This window comes from Hyperolius riggenbachi, chromosome 3, assembly GCF_040937935.1.
Source record: "Hyperolius riggenbachi isolate aHypRig1 chromosome 3, aHypRig1.pri, whole genome shotgun sequence".
NCBI lineage: Eukaryota > Metazoa > Chordata > Amphibia > Anura > Hyperoliidae > Hyperolius > Hyperolius riggenbachi.
Genome location: NC_090648.1, coordinates 484,436,193 through 484,453,938, shown reverse-complemented (window position 1 = coordinate 484,453,938; position 17,746 = coordinate 484,436,193). Strand labels below are relative to the sequence as shown.

The following is a 17,746-nucleotide window of genomic DNA, read 5'->3' as shown; positions in this document are numbered from 1 at the left end:
GGTAGCATGTATTATTTAAAAACTATAAAGGCCAAAAACTGAGAAATAATGATTTTTTTCTTAGTATTCCTGTTAAAACGGATTTATAATAAAATAATTCTTAGCATAATGTACCACCCATAGAAAGCCTAAATGGTGTCAGAAAAAAACAAGATATAGATCATTTCATTGTGATAAGTAGTGATCAAGTTATTGGTGAAGGAATGGGAGGTGAACGTTGCTCTGATGCCTACGTTGAAACAACACTGAGGGCTGAAGTGGTTGATATGTTTTGCACATACACATGTTTATCTCATCATGTCATGTGTCGCCTCAGGTACACTTTAAGGCTTTCCTGCTATTTGCAGCTTGTGAGGCATGCAGAGATATGGGGATGTGGTGGTTTTGTGTACACCAGAGAGCACAGCACAACGGTCTATGGTTACCGTGGTTGCACTTCCAGGCTGCTTTTCCACTGTCTGCAGGGATGGATAGTTTCTAAATGACGATCAGGCAATCACATGTTGCGGCATCAATTTCTGACAGATTCGATCGTAATGATCAAATCTGCTGGGAAAATCGACAAGTGTATGGGCACCGATAGTCCCCTGTTATTGTGTCATCTGACATCCTTTTCATGTAAAGCAAAGAACTGTTATTGCGAATAGTTAAATTGAATGTATTTGTTTTTCCTTTTCACTGGGTTTGTTTTTTTATTGTTCTGCATTGTAATAAAAGTTTATTCAGAAACAATCTTGTCATTATTCCTCCTAATACTTTAATTACAGCTCAGTACACGACGCCGTGCATTAACATGTCCAGTGAAAGGGCTCCTTGTACTTTGCAGAAGTCTTAGTGGATGATTTTGTTCAGTAGCACTAATTGCTTTTTGATGGCCTAAAAAGTAAAGCTGTAGAGCGCCAACTACAGATTACCTATCCCCGGCAGAGCCAGATGATCCACAAGGCAGATGGTGGAGGCAGGCCAGATCCTCCTTCCCCCCTCACCTGGGGCTCCCCCTTCCTAGCTCCCCCTCCAGAGCAGCGGGAGGGAAATGGTAATCAGCTGCAGCGGACGGGGAATGAATTACTCACCTCCGCTTCCACGTTCCAGGCGTCGGAAGCGCTGCCTGCGTGCCTCCAGGTCTCCTCCTTCACTGCCGCCCACTGCGACCATAAGGCACTGTAGGCTCGGTCCTACAGGCGCCTGATGATTGAAAGGCGGTTCACTCTCCTCCCAGAGTGCCTCCCTTCTTCCGTATGCAGAGTCCTGATGAGAGTGTAAATGAGAGGTTACTCACCCTGCTAACGGCATTCTACTAACGAGATCTCCCTTCAGTCACCTGAAGGTAACGCCAGCTACATAATACTGAGGTTCCTCTAGCTACCTAATACTTGGGGCACCTCTAGACACTTAATACTGAGGGTACTTCTGGCTTCCTAATACTAAGGGGCACCTGTAGCTACCTATGACCAATGACAGGAAAGGGGAGTAAGGGAGAAGTGACAGCTGGGCAGCCAGCACACTTGCAGTGGTGTTCGGTGGGGGTGTGTAGGTTTGTGGAGGGCGGAGTCTAAGGTGCCAGGACATCTGTGCCTTTAGGCTCCCATGAGGTAAATCCGGGCCTGGTGGGCGGCATGGAAGGAGGAGACCTGGAACAAGGAAGCGGAGGTAATTCATTCCCCAACCGCTGCCTCTGTTCACCATTCCCCTCCCGCTGCCACGTTGCTCTGGAGGGGGAGTGAGGAAGGGAGAGCCCCAGGTGAGGGGGGTCTGGCCACTCCTCCTTCCTGCGCTACTATCCCCTTCTGCTGACCTTGCCCCCCCCCCCCCCCCCCCGGCTCATAAGGTAACAGGAACAGGCGGCCGCAAGGGAAGGGAGGGGTGAGCAGTGGCTGCCAAGGGAGGGAGGAAATGCTGCTCCAGGGCCCATCTAGGGCATCATGGGCCAAGCACCCCTGCGCACAGCCCGTGCGCATTCCCGTATGTGTACTTGTCGCCGCCCGCTAGTATACTCATCAGTTCCTATTCACCCATCAAAGTGCCTATTTATGACCCTTATTTAATTATGTATTTATATAGCACTGACATCTTCTGCAGCACTTTACAGAGTACATAGTCATGTCACTGACTGTCCTCAGAGGAGCTCACAATCTAATCCTACCATAGTCATACGCTAATGTCCTATCATATTGTTATTATGTATTTATATAGCACTGACATCTTCTGCAGCACTTTACAGAGTACATTGTCATGTCAAAGGCAAATTTTGAAATAAACAGTTAACACGGCAGTTTTTGAAATATAGGAGGAAATTGAAATACCTGGAGGCAGCTTGGCATTGGGCCAATATAAAAAAAAAAAAACCTAAAAGGAAAGGTTTTTGATTGGCCCATTCTTAGCTGCATACAATTTGCATAAAATTTTCATGCGAGAAAGATTGACTTGCATCTCATGGCCATTCACATGCGCTATGCCACCATTCCCTTTCAGCTTCCTTATAGAGGTTTCCCCATAACAATAGCCGTGACTTATAAAAACCACAATATTCCTCTAGGCCATCCAATACTGGTTATTTATTTAAGGGACTGACAATGGTTTCATTATGAATGGCCTGTGACTCCCACTTACTAATATTAACCCTAATTACAGGACAGTAAAACAATGTTCAGCTCTTTTGTCTGCGGTTTCTCATGCGGCGTCCCAAGAGCGCCCCCCTGACACGATCAGGCCACTCATAGGTCAGTCTGCGGCGAGGCAGTGCCTCATGTCACGGTGAAATTTTGGATGTCATAAATTGTCATAAATTGTCATAAATGGTGGCGACAGCAAACAATGGCCACTCAGTGAGCAGACAGCCCGGTTAGTGTCATGGTGGCAAAATGTCAGCCGAATGAATCAGGCTGCTAATGACACCCAGTGCTATAGAGGTCTGTGTGACATCATGTGTTTCACTGGCATGCGGACAATTATATAATAAAATATATGAAATATGCCACTACTGTACAATACCATAACGCAGCCACTGCCTGGACTGTTGTCAGACTGTAAAGGCTGAGACCCAAAAACAATACCCCAAAAACACTTGCCAATGAAAGCGAGTGGTGAGGATTCGGAGTCCACTAGTGCAGGGGTGTCAAACTCAAATACAAAGTGGGCTGAAACTGTACACTGGGAAATAGTCGCCGGCCGGCCAAGCTCAATGTCTACTGGCCACCTTCCTCCCTAATAAACAGGGCCGGTTCAAGTAACAATTGGGCCCTAGGGCACAATTAGCCTGGGGGCCCCCCAACAGATGCCCCACCCAAAAAGCGTCATTAGAGGCCCTTTGTTGCAGCCAAATTTCCCTCCTGGGCCCCTGAGCTGGCTGCTGACCCTCCCCCAATCACCTCCCAACTTAACAGACTCTGCAGAGTCCCTGGGGAGCAACAGTTAAGATGGGGGAGGGACACCTTGGGGGCCCCTACAGGCTCTGGGGCAATTGCCCATTTTTTCCTATGGTAGCTCCGGCCCTACTAATAAAGTTCATAGGTGTCTAATGACCCTCATCCAACCCCTACACAGTTCCCTGGTATCTAGTGGTTCTCCCTCCCCTATATAGTTCCCTGGGGTCCAGAGGCCCCACCCTTTACTATGCAGTTCCCTAGTGTTTAGTGCTTGCTTACTACTTACTCCCCCATATGGCTTCCATGGTGTTCTAGGACTTCACTTCCAATATAGCTTCCCTGATGATCTAGAGTGGGCCAAACATAATGCAAAAATGGGAAACCACTTGAGGGCCAAGTAGTTTAATGGCTCTGAGGGCCAGATTTGGCCCACGGGCCGGAGTTTGACATGTATGGGATTAGGGTTAATCACAATCGCCCCATAGCAGAAGTGGTCACAGCCGCTTCCTTTAGGAGGCGGGGCAACGGATGCAAGCCAGACATCTGGGCAACCAGTAAGTATAATAAAGTTCGGAAGCGGAAGCGCTGTACAGTTTACTGCACGGCACTACTAAGCACCGGAAAACACGAGTGCAATCGCCCTAGGAAACACTGCACATAGTCCTGCGCCTGCGCACAACGCTCCAGACAACGTGACTGCGACCACGAGTGGCGTGGCGGCGCTTGCGTAGGCACAGAAGATGCCGACCTGGCGAGATTGGCTTCTGCAACAGAAGGGATCCCGGGACACCAGAGCTGCGGCGAGGGGCAGATAGGCTGCCAGGGGCTGGTGGAAGTCCCAGGTAAGTAGATCTTATTTTTTTTTTCCATGCTTGGTCCTTCCACACAACATACAACAAAATGAACCAATTTTACGGCAAGTCAACCAAATTGATCAGTTGTCCCGAAAAATCGAAAACTTTTTTCATTCGTATGAGAAATGTTCGAATTTCCCATTTTTATTCAATAAAAGAAGATAGGGAGAGTTGGATTTTATCTGAACAATTTCTATGAAAATTGTATGGTGTGTGGTAGATTGTCAATTACTTGGTGTACAGACGCAACCAATTTTTTTTTCTGAGTTTTCAATCATTTTTTGTCATAATTGCGGTAAAATTGAACATACCGTGTATGTGTGGTACATTGGTCAAATGTTTGAAATGTTACAATCAGTCAAAAAAATTGATTGCAATTCTTGAATTGAAAATATCTTTAAAGGGACTCCGAGCAGTGCAGAAACTATGGAAAGATGCATATCATTTTAAAGCTCTCTTTCTCCTCTTTCCAATGATATATAAACCGCCGCCCTACGCATTTTAGTTTTCGCTATTTTCGCGATTGAAATTGCCGCGGCCGCGATTTCAATCGCGAAAATAAAGAAAACTAAAAGGCGTAGGGCGACGATTTAGGGGTCGTCAGAAAGAGGAGAAAGAGAGCTTTAAAATGATATCCATCTTTCCATAGTTACATGGTATTACACAGGGCGACTTTTTCTGCTGAATGAAGCTGCTGACACTGGGGAAAGTGTCGTCCTGTGTAATACAAGTAACTATGGAAATCATTTTAAAGCTCTTTTTCTCCTCTTTATGGCGACACCTAAATCGTCACTCTACGCCTTTTAGTTTTCTTTATTTTCGCGATTGAAACCGCGGCCGCAGCCATTTCAATCGCGAAAATAGCGAAAACTAAAAGACGTAGGGCGGTGGTTTATATATCATTGGAAAGATGAGAAAGAGAGCTTTAAAATGATATGCATCTTTCCATAGTTTCTGCACTGCTCGGAGTCCCTTTAAAAAGTTGTATGATGTGTGGCCACCCTTATGCTGGGAATACATCATGGGCTCGATTCACAAAGCGGTGCTAACCCAGTTAGAGACTTTAGGCGTGATAACCATTGCACCACGCTGGTGAAAAGCCAGTTTAGGCGTGATAAGTTTAGGCGTGATAAGTTTAGGTGTGATAAGTTTAGGCATGCTAAGTTTAGATAAGTGTAGATAGCGTGCAAAGTCCCACACGCAAAGCAGCGCCAATAAACTCTATGCGAAGTGCACCAGACTTTGCTAGCGCAAAACGTTTGATCAGCTGTGTACTGCGGTGCTAACGCAGTTGGTGCTTAAGCTTATCACGCCTAAACTTATCACACCTAAACTTATCATGCCTAAACTTATCACACCTAAACTTATCACACCTAAACTTATCATGCCTAAACTGAGTTTAGGCGTGATAAAGGGCTTTTCACCAGCGTGCTAACTGTTAGCACCGCTTTGTGAATCAGGCCCCTAAACTTATCATGCCTAAACTTATCACGCCTAAACTTATCATGCCTAAACTTATCACACCTAAACTTATCATGCCTAAACTGAGTTTAGGCATGATAATGGGCTTTTCACCAGGGTGCTAACTGTTAGCACCGCTTTGTGAATCAGGCCCCATGCGTTTTTTCAGCAGATAGATGGTTCAATAGATAATTTCCATCATGTACGATATTACTTTTGATCGTTTTACAGCTCGATTTCTCATAGAAGTGAATGGAAATTGATAAGAAAAGATATAAGAATCGAGCGGGAAATCGAGCGGAATAACAAATCGAAAATTGATCAAACAGTAAATTGACCCAAAAAAAAATTGCATCGTGTATTCTCAGCATTAGAGCTCACCTGTACAGTCTGTACATAGTATTCAAAATCTGTTGTGCCTCATAATACATGGAAGGGGGTGAAAACGACCAATCAAACTTGGATGTGTGTACCAGTCTTTGATTCATTAATAACTAATTGCTCATTTACACTGACAGGGCCCATTAGAATAGGGACACCTGGGCAGAGGAGCTGACACTCACTCATTTCCATGTACTCCGGCGTCAGTCCGGTGAACGGCTCCAGGGCGTAGTCCTTCACCCACTGCTGAGATTCTCGGGAATTGTGCAGATTGTTCTCTCGAGGTTCCGACCTCTCATCCTTCAGCTTTCTGAACAATTTCTTCAATTTTCTGGAGAAAAAAAGAGAGACAGCCATAAAATCCAATGAGAGCGGCTGATAACAGCTTTCCGGGTCAACTTTGTCGCAGGCGCTGCCTCATTCGTATTCTGCGCTGCCACCAAATCTTCCTACAAAATCCATAAAATGATAATGGCTCATAGCCTGGCCGCAGGAAAGAACGCCACTGAACCACAGTGATCTCATCCATTGTAATTGCTTAGTAAAGGACTTTTTTTTCTGGCCAGGGAAATATCAAAACTGGCCTCAATTCACAGAGCTTTATCAAACACTTTATCAAACGTTTGATAATTTTCCTCATGGGTAAAATCTGATTTTGAATTTACTAAGGTGTTATCGATTTAATGATCATTTCATCGATAAAACATTCGATAAATCTATAACACCTTAGTGAATTCAAAATTAGATTTTACCCATGAGGTAAATTATCAAACGGTTGATAAAGTGTTTGATAAAGCTCTGTGAATTGAGGCCAGTCTTTAAACCACAACTGAAGTGAGAGAGATATGGAGGCTTCCATATTTATTTCCTTTTCAGCAATACTAGTTCATACCTCCCAACTTTTTGAGATGAGAAAGAGGGACACTTAAGACACGCCCCTGTCGCGCCCCCATCACATATAATTTAAACCACACTGGTCCTTTCTATTCTGGTTCATTTTCCTTCATATTAACATTCTAAAATTAGTAATATATCAATTTAAAGGATGGGAATAAAGTTTAGAATCAATCAAACACATTTTAGTAATATATTTAACTATAAAAAGGGACAAAGTCCTGAAAAAGGGACATATGAGGAGGAAAGAGGGACAGGGCTCCTAAAGAGGGACAGTTGGGAGCTATGCTAGTTGCCTGGCTGTCCTGCTGATCCTCTGCCTCTAATACTTTTAGCCATAACCCCTGAACAAGCATGCAGCAGATCAGGTGTTCTTGACAAATTAGACAGATCTGACAAGATTAGCTGCATGCTTGTTTCTGGTGTGATTCAGACACTACTGCAGCCAAATTATTAATATTATTATTGTTTAAGCAAATCTGAAGGTAATTGAAAATAATAAAACAGATCCTCACCTATGGAGAGGGAAGGCTTTGGGTCCTATATGCAGGGGTCCCCAACCACCGGGCCACGGCCCACTGGTAGTCCGTGGGCAGTTTTCTGATGGGCCGCAGCGGATCTGGCCTTTCTCCCTCTCCCCCCCTCGGCCGCCGCTCCTGTTACCTTATGAGCGGGCGGCCGCTTCCTTTCTTATATTCCCGATAGCCGTTCTCTTCTTTGCAGCATCTTCAATTACAGCATCGCGTCCCGCGGCTGTGTAAGGAAGGGAAGGAAGCAGGGCAGCGGTTCCCATGGTAACGGCGATGCATATCGCCACTACAGAAGGCCGCTGTCCCGCTTCCTTCCCTTCTTTACAGCAGCCGCGGGACGCGATGCTGTAATTGAAGATGCTGCAAAGAAGAGAACGGCTATGGGGAATATAAGAAAAGAAGCGGCCGCCCGCTCATAAGGTAACAGGAGCGGCGGTCGCGCGGGGAGGGGGCACCTATCCTAGCTACACTGGGGTAGCTATACTGGGGTAACTCTACTTGCTACACTGGGCTAACTGTACTGGCAACACTGAGCTAACTGTACTGGCTACACTGGGCTAACTGTACTGGCTATACTGGGCTAACTGTACTGCCTATACTGGGCTAACTGTACTGGCTACACTGGGCTAACTGTACTGGCTATACTGGGCTAACTGTACTGCCTATACTGGGCTAACTGTACTGCCTATACTGGGCTAACTGTACTGGCTACACTGGGCTAACTGTACTGGCTACACTGGGCTAACTGTACTGGCTATACTGGGCTAACTGTACTGGCTATACTGGGCTAACTGTACTAGCTATACTGAGCTAACTGTACTAGCTATACTGAGCTAACTGTACTGGCTATACTGGGCTAACTGTACTAGCTATACTGAGCTAACTGTGCTAGCTATACTGGGCTAACTGTGCTTGCTATACTGGGCTAACTGTAATAACCACCCCCCCCCCCCCCCCCCCACCAGGCCCCAGAGAAAAGTTTGGTCGGGATAGTGGGCCCCGGGCTGAAAAAGGTTGGGGACCCCTACTATAGAGCCTTCTTGTTCCTCTCACGGTCTCCTCATTCCAGCACTGACTCCCCCCATTCAAATCTGTTGCCACGGGAGGCTTTGAGAGCCTGAGTGCTCCCAAAAACAGGCGGCTCTGTACTGCAAGTGCGCAAGAGAGCGTGCTTACACATGTGCAGTCTGAAGCCTCACAGAGCAGGTCCTCAAAATCCTAGCGCAGACCAAGCGACTTTGGAGCGTTTGGTTGTAGTGATTTTGTAGTTCTTGTAAACATTGATTTGGAGGTGAATAGCTTTGGGCACAAAAAAAACCCCTTCCCTCCAGTATAAGCCAGATGACCCCTCCCCCTTCCCTCTACTATAGGTAGCCTGATGACCCCCCAGTATAGGTAGCCAGATGACCCCCCCTCTCCCTCCAGTAAAAGCCAGATTACCACTTCCCTCTAGTATAGGTAGCCTGATGACCCCCCCAGTATAGGTAGCCAGATGACCGTTCCCCCTTTCCCTTCAGTATAGGTAGCCAGATGACTCCCTTAATCCTTCCTCCCCCCCTCCCTTCAGTATAGGAAGCCAGCTACCTTTCACACCGCAGCACCCATCAGTGTCACTCATTTCTCCACTCGTCTCCAGTGCAGAAGCTCCCTTTTCCTTTCCGTCTCCAATGTTGTCCAAGTCCATAGCCACCAGCCACAATGCCAGCAGAGTACCGCGGTCAGGCGCTCGCCTAATCTCCCTGCATTGTAGCATTTGCAAGCTTGCAAATGCTGCACCAGTTTAGCCTGCTGATTTGGTGCCCTTCCTCCTGTGGTGCCCTACGCCATCGCCTAGGCCCAGGGCAGCCATCAGGGGGGGACAACTGACACTACAGTGAGGGGCCCAGGGCTTCTGGGCCCCCCCCCCCCAAAAGCGATGGAAGGGCCTCATGTGCTGGCTGCGGCTCACTAACCAGCACACCGCATTCCACCTCTGAGAGAAGAGTGACATCAGCGCTTGAACGTGGGGGAGCAGATTAGTGAGCCTGCTACAAAGGACTTTCTATACTGGGGCACCACCTATATCTGGCTACTTAGACTTTGGAACGTATATACCTAGCTACCTATACTAAGGGGGACCTATACCTGGATACCTATACTGGGGGCCACTTATACCTGCCTAGGGCAGGGGGACGAGCTGAGACAGAAGGGGACAAGAGGTAACACAGGGGGATAAAAGAGGCACAGGGGAAACAGAGGTGGACAAAAGAGGCACAGAAAGAAAAGAGGTGGACAAAAGAGAACGGATAAAGGATAAGAACGGACCTACAAGTCCCTATCTCATTTGTTTATTTTGGTAGTATTTGGTTCCTCTACAACATACCATGGTCATGCCCACTTTTTGCCGCATAACACACTTCGCGCACGGACACAGTGGTGGGGTGGCTAGCGGGTGGGCCCGGGGAGGGGGGCCCAGGTCTGATGATGTGTGAGGGGTCCCAAAATTTCTGATATCGGCCCTGCCTAGGCCTAAACCTGGCCCTGGGAAAGGGAAAGCCCTATAAGACCCAGCGCTTTCTCTCTCCATAGGTGAGTTTCTGTTTTTCTTTATTTTTAATTCATTTCAGATTTGCTTTAAAAAGAAATAAATATGTCAGCCTTCATATCCCTGTCAGTTCAGGTGTCCTTCAGCAATTCCCATCACCCTGTTATGCTGGAAATACACATTACGTTTTTGCGGAGAATCGTTCCAATAGATGCCTTCGATAGATAAAATTCCGTCATGTCCGATTCTCTGCTCGATTCTGTTCCGCTCGATTTCTCATAAAAGTGAATGGAAAAAAAAGATAAGAAAAACGAGCGGAAGATAAGAGGATCGAGCAGAGATTCGAAAGGCTGATAGATTGTGCGGAGAATGGGAGACAAAAAAGTAACGTGTATTCCCAGCATTAGCGTTTATACACTGTTAGACCTCCTCCCTTTGATAAGATTCAGGAATTGAACAGTCTGCTGTCTGCATTGGAATGGGGCCATCTTGTGGCAATATGGCGGTATTGGTAGAGGACACACTGATATAGAGCAGGCAGATTTAGAAATATTTAAAGGACAACTGAAGCAAGAGTAATATGGAGGCTGCCATATTTATTTCCTTTTATACAATGCAGAGTGCCTGGCTGTCCAGCTGATCCTTTGCTTTAATACTTTTAGCCATAGACCCTGAACAAGCATGCAGCAGATCAGGTGTTTCTGACAAATTACCTAAATGCTTGTTTCTGGTGTGCATCAGACACTACTGCAGCCAAATAGATCAGCAGGACAGCCAGGCAACTGGTATTGTTGAAAAGGAAATAAATATGGCAGCCTCCATATTCTCCTCACTTCAGTTGTCCTTTAAAGTAAATGTGGACCGAGTAAAATTATTTAAAATAAACACATCATGTACCTGCAAGTGAATATTACATACTTACCTCGCAGTCAGTTCCTTTCAGAAGCTCCCCATTTTCTTCTTACAACGATTCCTTAAATTTCTGACCAGATTTTGTCACAAATGAAATATATCAGTAGCTGTCAGTAATAAATCAGTTGTTGTCAGTTATAACTGAAAGGGTAAGTGATGTGCTAGGAAATGTCCATGTTTCTCCATGGCCCAAGTGGGCGATATTACAGTTTAACACAGTGTGCTGACCGGGAAGCTGTTATGGGGTCATCGCCATTTTCAAAATGGAAGGCGGAGAATTCCACTGATCAGAGTGGACAAACGGGATGCAGGAGAGGAGAAAGAGATTGATGAGTGGACTACACAGTAAGCATGGCCTGTATAATAATATATGGTAAGTAAGTATGACCCGAGCGCTGTAATAACAGCACAGGAGATTTGGGCGCAGCCGGCGCCACCATAGACAGCGCACTGTAACTTCAGCGCCGTCAGAAGACGGAGCTGAAGTTGCTCTTAAAACACTATATTTCAGCCCTCCAGCAATAGCTGGAAGCTGAATTAGATCATTTCACACTATCCACGTGGACGTGGAGGGGGAATAGTATTTATGCCACCGGGAACTTGTTCAGCAGCAGGATAAGTCATATACCGGCTATGTCCTGCGCCCAAATCTCCCGGCGGCCAATTCATATGTACGCAGTATGACCTGTGTTATGTTTATTTTGACTTTTATTTTTAGTTCAGGTTTGCTTTAAAGGGGTTGTGTGGGGGCTTAAAAAAAAACAAAAAACGGACACTTACCTGGGTCTTCTATCGGCCCCCTGCAGCTGTCATATGCAGCGCCTTCCTCCTACGATCCTCCATTCCTCGCTGTCGGTCTGGTCTAATTATTCATCCAACAAGACAAATAATGCTCGCTCCTGCTCGCGTCTCCGGGAGCTTACTGCGCAATACAAGGTTTTTTCATACTGCGCCTGTGCAGTAAGCCCTCGATGACACGCACGGGAGCAAGCATGCTCACAGCCACGGCCGCGCAGCTGCAGTCTACTTAGATAAATAATTAGACTGGGACCGGTGGCGGGGAGCAGGGGATCATAGGAGGACGGCGCAGGACATGACAGCTACAGAGGGCTGATAGAAGCCCCAGGTAAGTATCAGTTTTTTTTTTTTTTTTTAAAGTTCCACAGAATCCCTTTAACCTTCTTTCATTTCTATTCGTATTAAGAGAAGTTTTGAAGAAATAACTGTTAGTTAGCACCAGAGCTGGGTTGAGGCGATAGAGCGCGCAGTGTAGGAGTGGGCGCACAGCTCAGCTTTCAATCCCCTATTGTGTTTGAAGCAAGAGAGAAATAAGAAAAGGGGATACATGACAGTGACTGTGAGCCAGCTAACTAGACATTAGGCCTCTTGCACACTGCAAGCAATTCAGATTCAGATTCCGCTTTTTAATCTGTTTTTACTTCCGATTCAGATTCAGATTTGCAGTTTGCTCCTTGCACACTGCAAATCTGAATCTGAATCGGAGGTAAAAACTGATTAAAAAGCGGAATCTGAATCTGAAATTCTTGCAGTGTGCAAGAGGCCTTAAGGTGTTGGGGGCCCTGGGACACCTCTTAGTCTAATAGCAATCAGTGTGTGACGGCTGGGGTGGGAGGGATGGAGGTGCGCACTTTGGTGTCTCAGCCTTGAGTGCTGGAGGACCTTGTCCCGGCTATGGTTAGCACCATGCAGTGCAGCGCCTGTTGGTTGGGTGTCATGCAGCGGTATGACATCTCAGGCGTCAGAGGTTGAAATCGGCTGACCTGTGTGATATGAGTGGAATGCGCTGCGATGGCTGCAGTGCCAGCATCCTGGACTCGTTGTCACTGTCCCCTGTACAGAATGCCACCGCTAATCCTGTGCTGTTGTGCAGGAGGTGGAGGATCTGTAAGTGACAGACCATAATCATATAAAATGCTTCAGCTCTCAGTGTGTATGAGGAGGATTTCCCAGCTGTCAGTCTGTCAGCGCTGAGAGAGGTCCTGTCAGTGGCTCTCAGAACATGAGGACTTGAGGGCCTCATACATGATATGTGCATGACCAATTGCCGTCCTACGGACAACCAACCCCTTGATTTATCTCTCTCTCTCCCCCCCCACCCCTTATCAAACATAAACTCTACACTTATTATAAAAACTCTCGGACTGCATATTGACTTTGGAATTTTAAGGCCAATGCAGCCCATTTATTAACCTTAATAACATTTTAATATAAAACGATAACTTGCTTATTTATTGCAGGGCAAAGCGTCCAGAGCTACTTAAGCAAACACAATTAAACAAACATTCTCTTTTTGGGCATGCGGCTCAATCCGGCCCCCAGCCGCACCAACAGACTCGGGAACAGCGGCATGCCCCTTATCAACTGTTCTTCTTATCCATTATCTTGTTACGTGAGGAAGTCACCTAAATGAAATCCTCTAAGTCATCCTTCCTTCACCATTCTCCGGACACCTTGCCTCGCCAGCTGCAATGACAAACCACCTACCTATCCTCCCCTAACGGGCGGGTGGGCGGGAATCTTTCTCCTGTGTCTCCCTCCGGCCTCTGACTCCTCCCTTCCTTCCAGTGCCTTCTCTCTCTCCCAGCTCTGGCCTGCCCCACCTCTTCCTACTACTTCCTGCCTTCCTCCAACCACTTAACCCTCTCCCTGCCGGACTATGTCCAGCACTATCATGTTGGCCTTTCCTTACGCTCCCTTCCTTCGCTTCTTCCAGGCCTTGCTTGATATGTGCATGACCAATTGCCGTCCTACGGACAACCAACCCCTTGATTTATCTCTCTCTCTCCCCCCCCACCCCTTATCAAACATAAACTCTACACTTATTATAAAAACTCTCGGACTGCATATTGACTTTGGAATTTTAAGGCCAATGCAGCCCATTTATTAACCTTAATAACATTTTAATATAAAACGATAACTTGCTTATTTATTGCAGGGCAAAGCGTCCAGAGCTACTTAAGCAAACACAATTAAACAAACATTCTCTTTTTGGGCATGCGGCTCAATCCGGCCCCCAGCCGCACCAACAGACTCGGGAACAGCGGCATGCCCCTTATCAACTGTTCTTCTTATCCATTATCTTGTTACGTGAGGAAGTCACCTAAATGAAATCCTCTAAGTCATCCTTCCTTCACCATTCTCCGGACACCTTGCCCCGCCACAGCAAACAAGGGGGAAACCTCACCCTTGCGCCGCCCGCACCGCTAGGGCTTTTTGAATTCCCTCCTCTAACGCTAGTGTCCACAAATCAATCCCGATGGGGTTGAGATGAACCCCGTCGGCTGCCAGCAACAACTCCGTATCCTCCTCTAGCTCTAGATGCCTAACAGCCACACCCCCGTGTTGTACTATGAAACGTGACACGGGATCAGTGAATAATGGCGCACAGTGCCTATGCATAGAAATGGCGCCGCATTAAAAAGATACGCTTATCGCTATTTATCGTTAGTACTGCATAATAATGGCGCACAGGGAAAAAAGAAGAAAAACGGCACACACTAACGTTATTTATCAATAGTGGCACACACTAACGTTATTTATCAATAGTGGCACACACTAACGTTATTTATCAATAGCGCCCTACATAAGCCAAACTGCAGAAGTTATTTAACTGCAAAATGATGAATGGATTTAATGTAACACTGTCAAGGTTAGGGTTAGGCACCACCAGGGGGGTGGTTAGGGTTAGGCACCACCAGGGGGGTGGTAAGGGTTAGGCACCACTAGGGGTGGGTCTTAGGGTTAGGCACCACCAGGGGGGTGGTTAGGGTTAGGCACCACCAGGGGGGGTGGTTAGGGTTAGGCACCACCAGGGGGGTGGTTAGGGTTAGGCACCACCAGGGGGGTGGGGGGTCTTAGGGTTAGGCACCACCGGGGGGTTTAGGGGTTAGGGTTAGGTACAGAGAGGGTTCTGTGTGTTAACGCTAAATAACAATAAGGCTTTAACGCTAAATAACAATAAGGCTTTAACGCTAAATAACAATAAGGCTTTAACGTTAAATAGCGATAAGCGGCAAACGGATTAGCGGCAACACTGTGCGCCATTATTCACAGGCGCCATTTTCAGATGGATGCACGTGACACATCTCTGTTGAGCTTCCTCCGAGCTCGATTCACCTTCTCCACTGATCGTGCCAGTCTCCACTTGCTCCTACTCACCATCTCCGACCACACGATCACAGTGTCGGGTAAAGTAGAGCGCAGCTCCAAGAGATCACCTTTTATCTCCCTGGTTATTGCTCGCGTTGTCCTTGTGGCCAAATCATTGCCACCCGCGTGTATAACTAGGACATCTGGTGCTCCGTCCTGTGTCACCAGACTCCGTATTTTTTTCAGCACCTTATCCCACATCAAACCTGGGAAACCTCGGGACAGTTAAAAATGGCGCACAGCGCCAGATGAATAAGAAGGGCGCCCCATAGACTTGCATTATATAACGCTATTTAGCGTTATAAGTGTTAAAAAATGGCGCAGGCAGTGTGCCTTACACTTATAACGCTAAATAGCGTTATAAAGCTTCAAAATTTCTGAGGACAGAGGGGTCGGGGGGAAGAGAGAGGCAGCGGACACTGGAGGGCATAGGCAGCGGACGAAGATGTGTGCAATATGCATACATTACCTTGTCCCGGGCCGCCGATCGCTCCTTCCCTCCGCTCCTTCACTTCCTCCATTCGTTTACTGTAGTCCTGCAGCCGGCCAATCACCATGCGGTTTCATTCTCCGCATGGTGATTGGCCGGCTGCAGGACTACAGCAAACAAACTAGGAAGTGAAGGAGCGGAGGGAAGGAGCGATCGGCGGCCCGGGACAAGGTAATGTATGCATATTGCACACATCTTCGTCCGCTGCCTATGCCCTTCAGTGTCCGCTGCCTCTCTCCCCCAACCCCCGCTGCCTATACTAGCGACCCGCAGCCCCCTGGCGTACCGTGCTGAAATAAATGTAGCATAAAACGCTATTTACCGTTTTAATGTATTTTCGGTAAATAGCGTTTTATGATACATTTATCGGCAGAACGGTGCGCCATTTTTCTCCCTGCGCCATTTTTAGATGGACCCGGGAAACCTATCCATCTCAGCCTCGCCGTTGTTCTTGGAATACCCAGCTGCCGACCGTCCGGTCTTACAGCAGCTCGCTGGACACCCCTTGACACATAGGAGTGCCCCATAATCCAGACCAGCCGAGGAGAGATGCCAATCACTGAAAGAAAAGAAAAGAAGAGAGGGAGAACCAACCACCAACTAACTATAAAAACTAGAACATGCTACAATGCTAAATCAAATGCGGCCTAACATAAAGCAGAAAACGGGATGACTCCCACCTTCCTATTCGCTTTATGTGCTCGTCCGCGAGCCCCCACCTGGCTGCTTCCGTCGCTGCACCTATCCTGAACGAATGAGATGCGTATTCCTTTCCAGCTAACCCCAAGCTTGCTAAAGTTTTTCTAAAGACTGCAATAAACTGATACTTAGATAGGGAATAACCATCCTCGTGACACAGGAAGGAAAGACCAGTTTTGGTCCGGACCCTTAAAAACTCAGCAACCCTGGAGACTGGGCATGCTACGGACCCACTAATCTGAAATAAATGAATTGTCCTGCCTGCCCCTGCACGATCCGTCTTTGATCTGCGGAGGAAAACCTCCACAGATTCCGTAAGAAGCTTGACCTCCTCCCGCAGTAGACCTCCAGGGAAATGCCTTCCTTTACTCACCAATTCGCTAATCCTGAATGCCCCGAAAAACGCTAGTGAGAAAGCCGCCCGAACAGCAATTCCTCATACCACGAATTACACAGCGATCCCAATTTGTTCACCAGCGACTCAAGCAGCTGGAACGTAACTGGACGCCTGGAATCCTTCGGTATCTGTTGCTGCGTCCTGAAACCCCTTAGTGCCATACGCACCCTAAAATCCTTGGTCACGTCCAGTAGACCCTGTAACTTAAAGGCAAATGAAAGTGCTGACAAGTTTTTTGATAATGCCGATGCAGATATTCCCTCCGCTCCTTTCATAGCCATGAACTGCAACAGCAGATAAACTTGATCTTGTTCCGTCTCACCTCTTCCAAACTGGTGCTGTAGTTCGCTCCATTGTCTCCACACTGTCGTGTATGCCGACCAGGTGGCCTCTGACAATGAGTTCGATATCCACTCTCCTACGGGCCCAGGGGTACCTCCCACAAGGCCGAGGGACAAGACTCTCCTTGTCGATCCGCTCCTGGCGCGACGTCCCGGAATCTCTGCCATTGGAACCGAGAAAGAGCGTCAGCCACATCATTCTCCACCCCCGGCAAGTGAACGGCGAAAATGAACAGGTTATATCTCAAACAACTGAGAACCAACTGTCTCAAAACCTTCACGACCGGAGGTGATGATGCTGACAAGCTGTTGACCGCTGTCACCACTCCTAGGTTATCGCAATTAAAGCGAATCCTCTTGTTCCGAAGCAACGTACCCCACAATTCTACCGCTACCAAAATGGGAAACAATTCCAGGAGCAGTAGGTTTCTTGTAAAACCTAACTGCTCCCAACTCACTGGCCAGGCTTCCGCACACCACTTACCTGCAAAGAAGGCCCCGAACCCACACGATCCTGCAGCATCCGTGAACAACTCCAAATCATGATTGCCTGTACTCTCATCCATCCAAAGGGACCGCCCATTGAATTCTTCCAAAAAGGACAGCCACATGAGCAGATCTTGCTTATGTGCCGTTACCAGGCGAACCCTGTGGTGAGGAAGCTGTACGCCCGCAGTAGCCCTTGCCAATCGCCTGCAGAAAATCCGCCCCATGGGCATGATCCTGCA

General features: G+C 47.3%; 1 protein-coding gene across 3 annotated transcripts in view; it reads right to left on the bottom strand.

The window, feature by feature from the left end:
* ANO2 (anoctamin 2) overlaps window positions 1–17,746 on the bottom strand; it is a 340,170-nt gene that overhangs the window by 52,456 nt on the left and 269,968 nt on the right. For all 3 annotated transcript variants that reach the window (XM_068278130.1, XM_068278131.1, XM_068278132.1), the window contains one exon: window positions 6,244–6,392. In XM_068278130.1, the coding sequence (XP_068134231.1) occupies window positions 6,244–6,392 (149 nt within the window). The remainder of the gene's footprint in view (window positions 1–6,243; window positions 6,393–17,746) is intronic.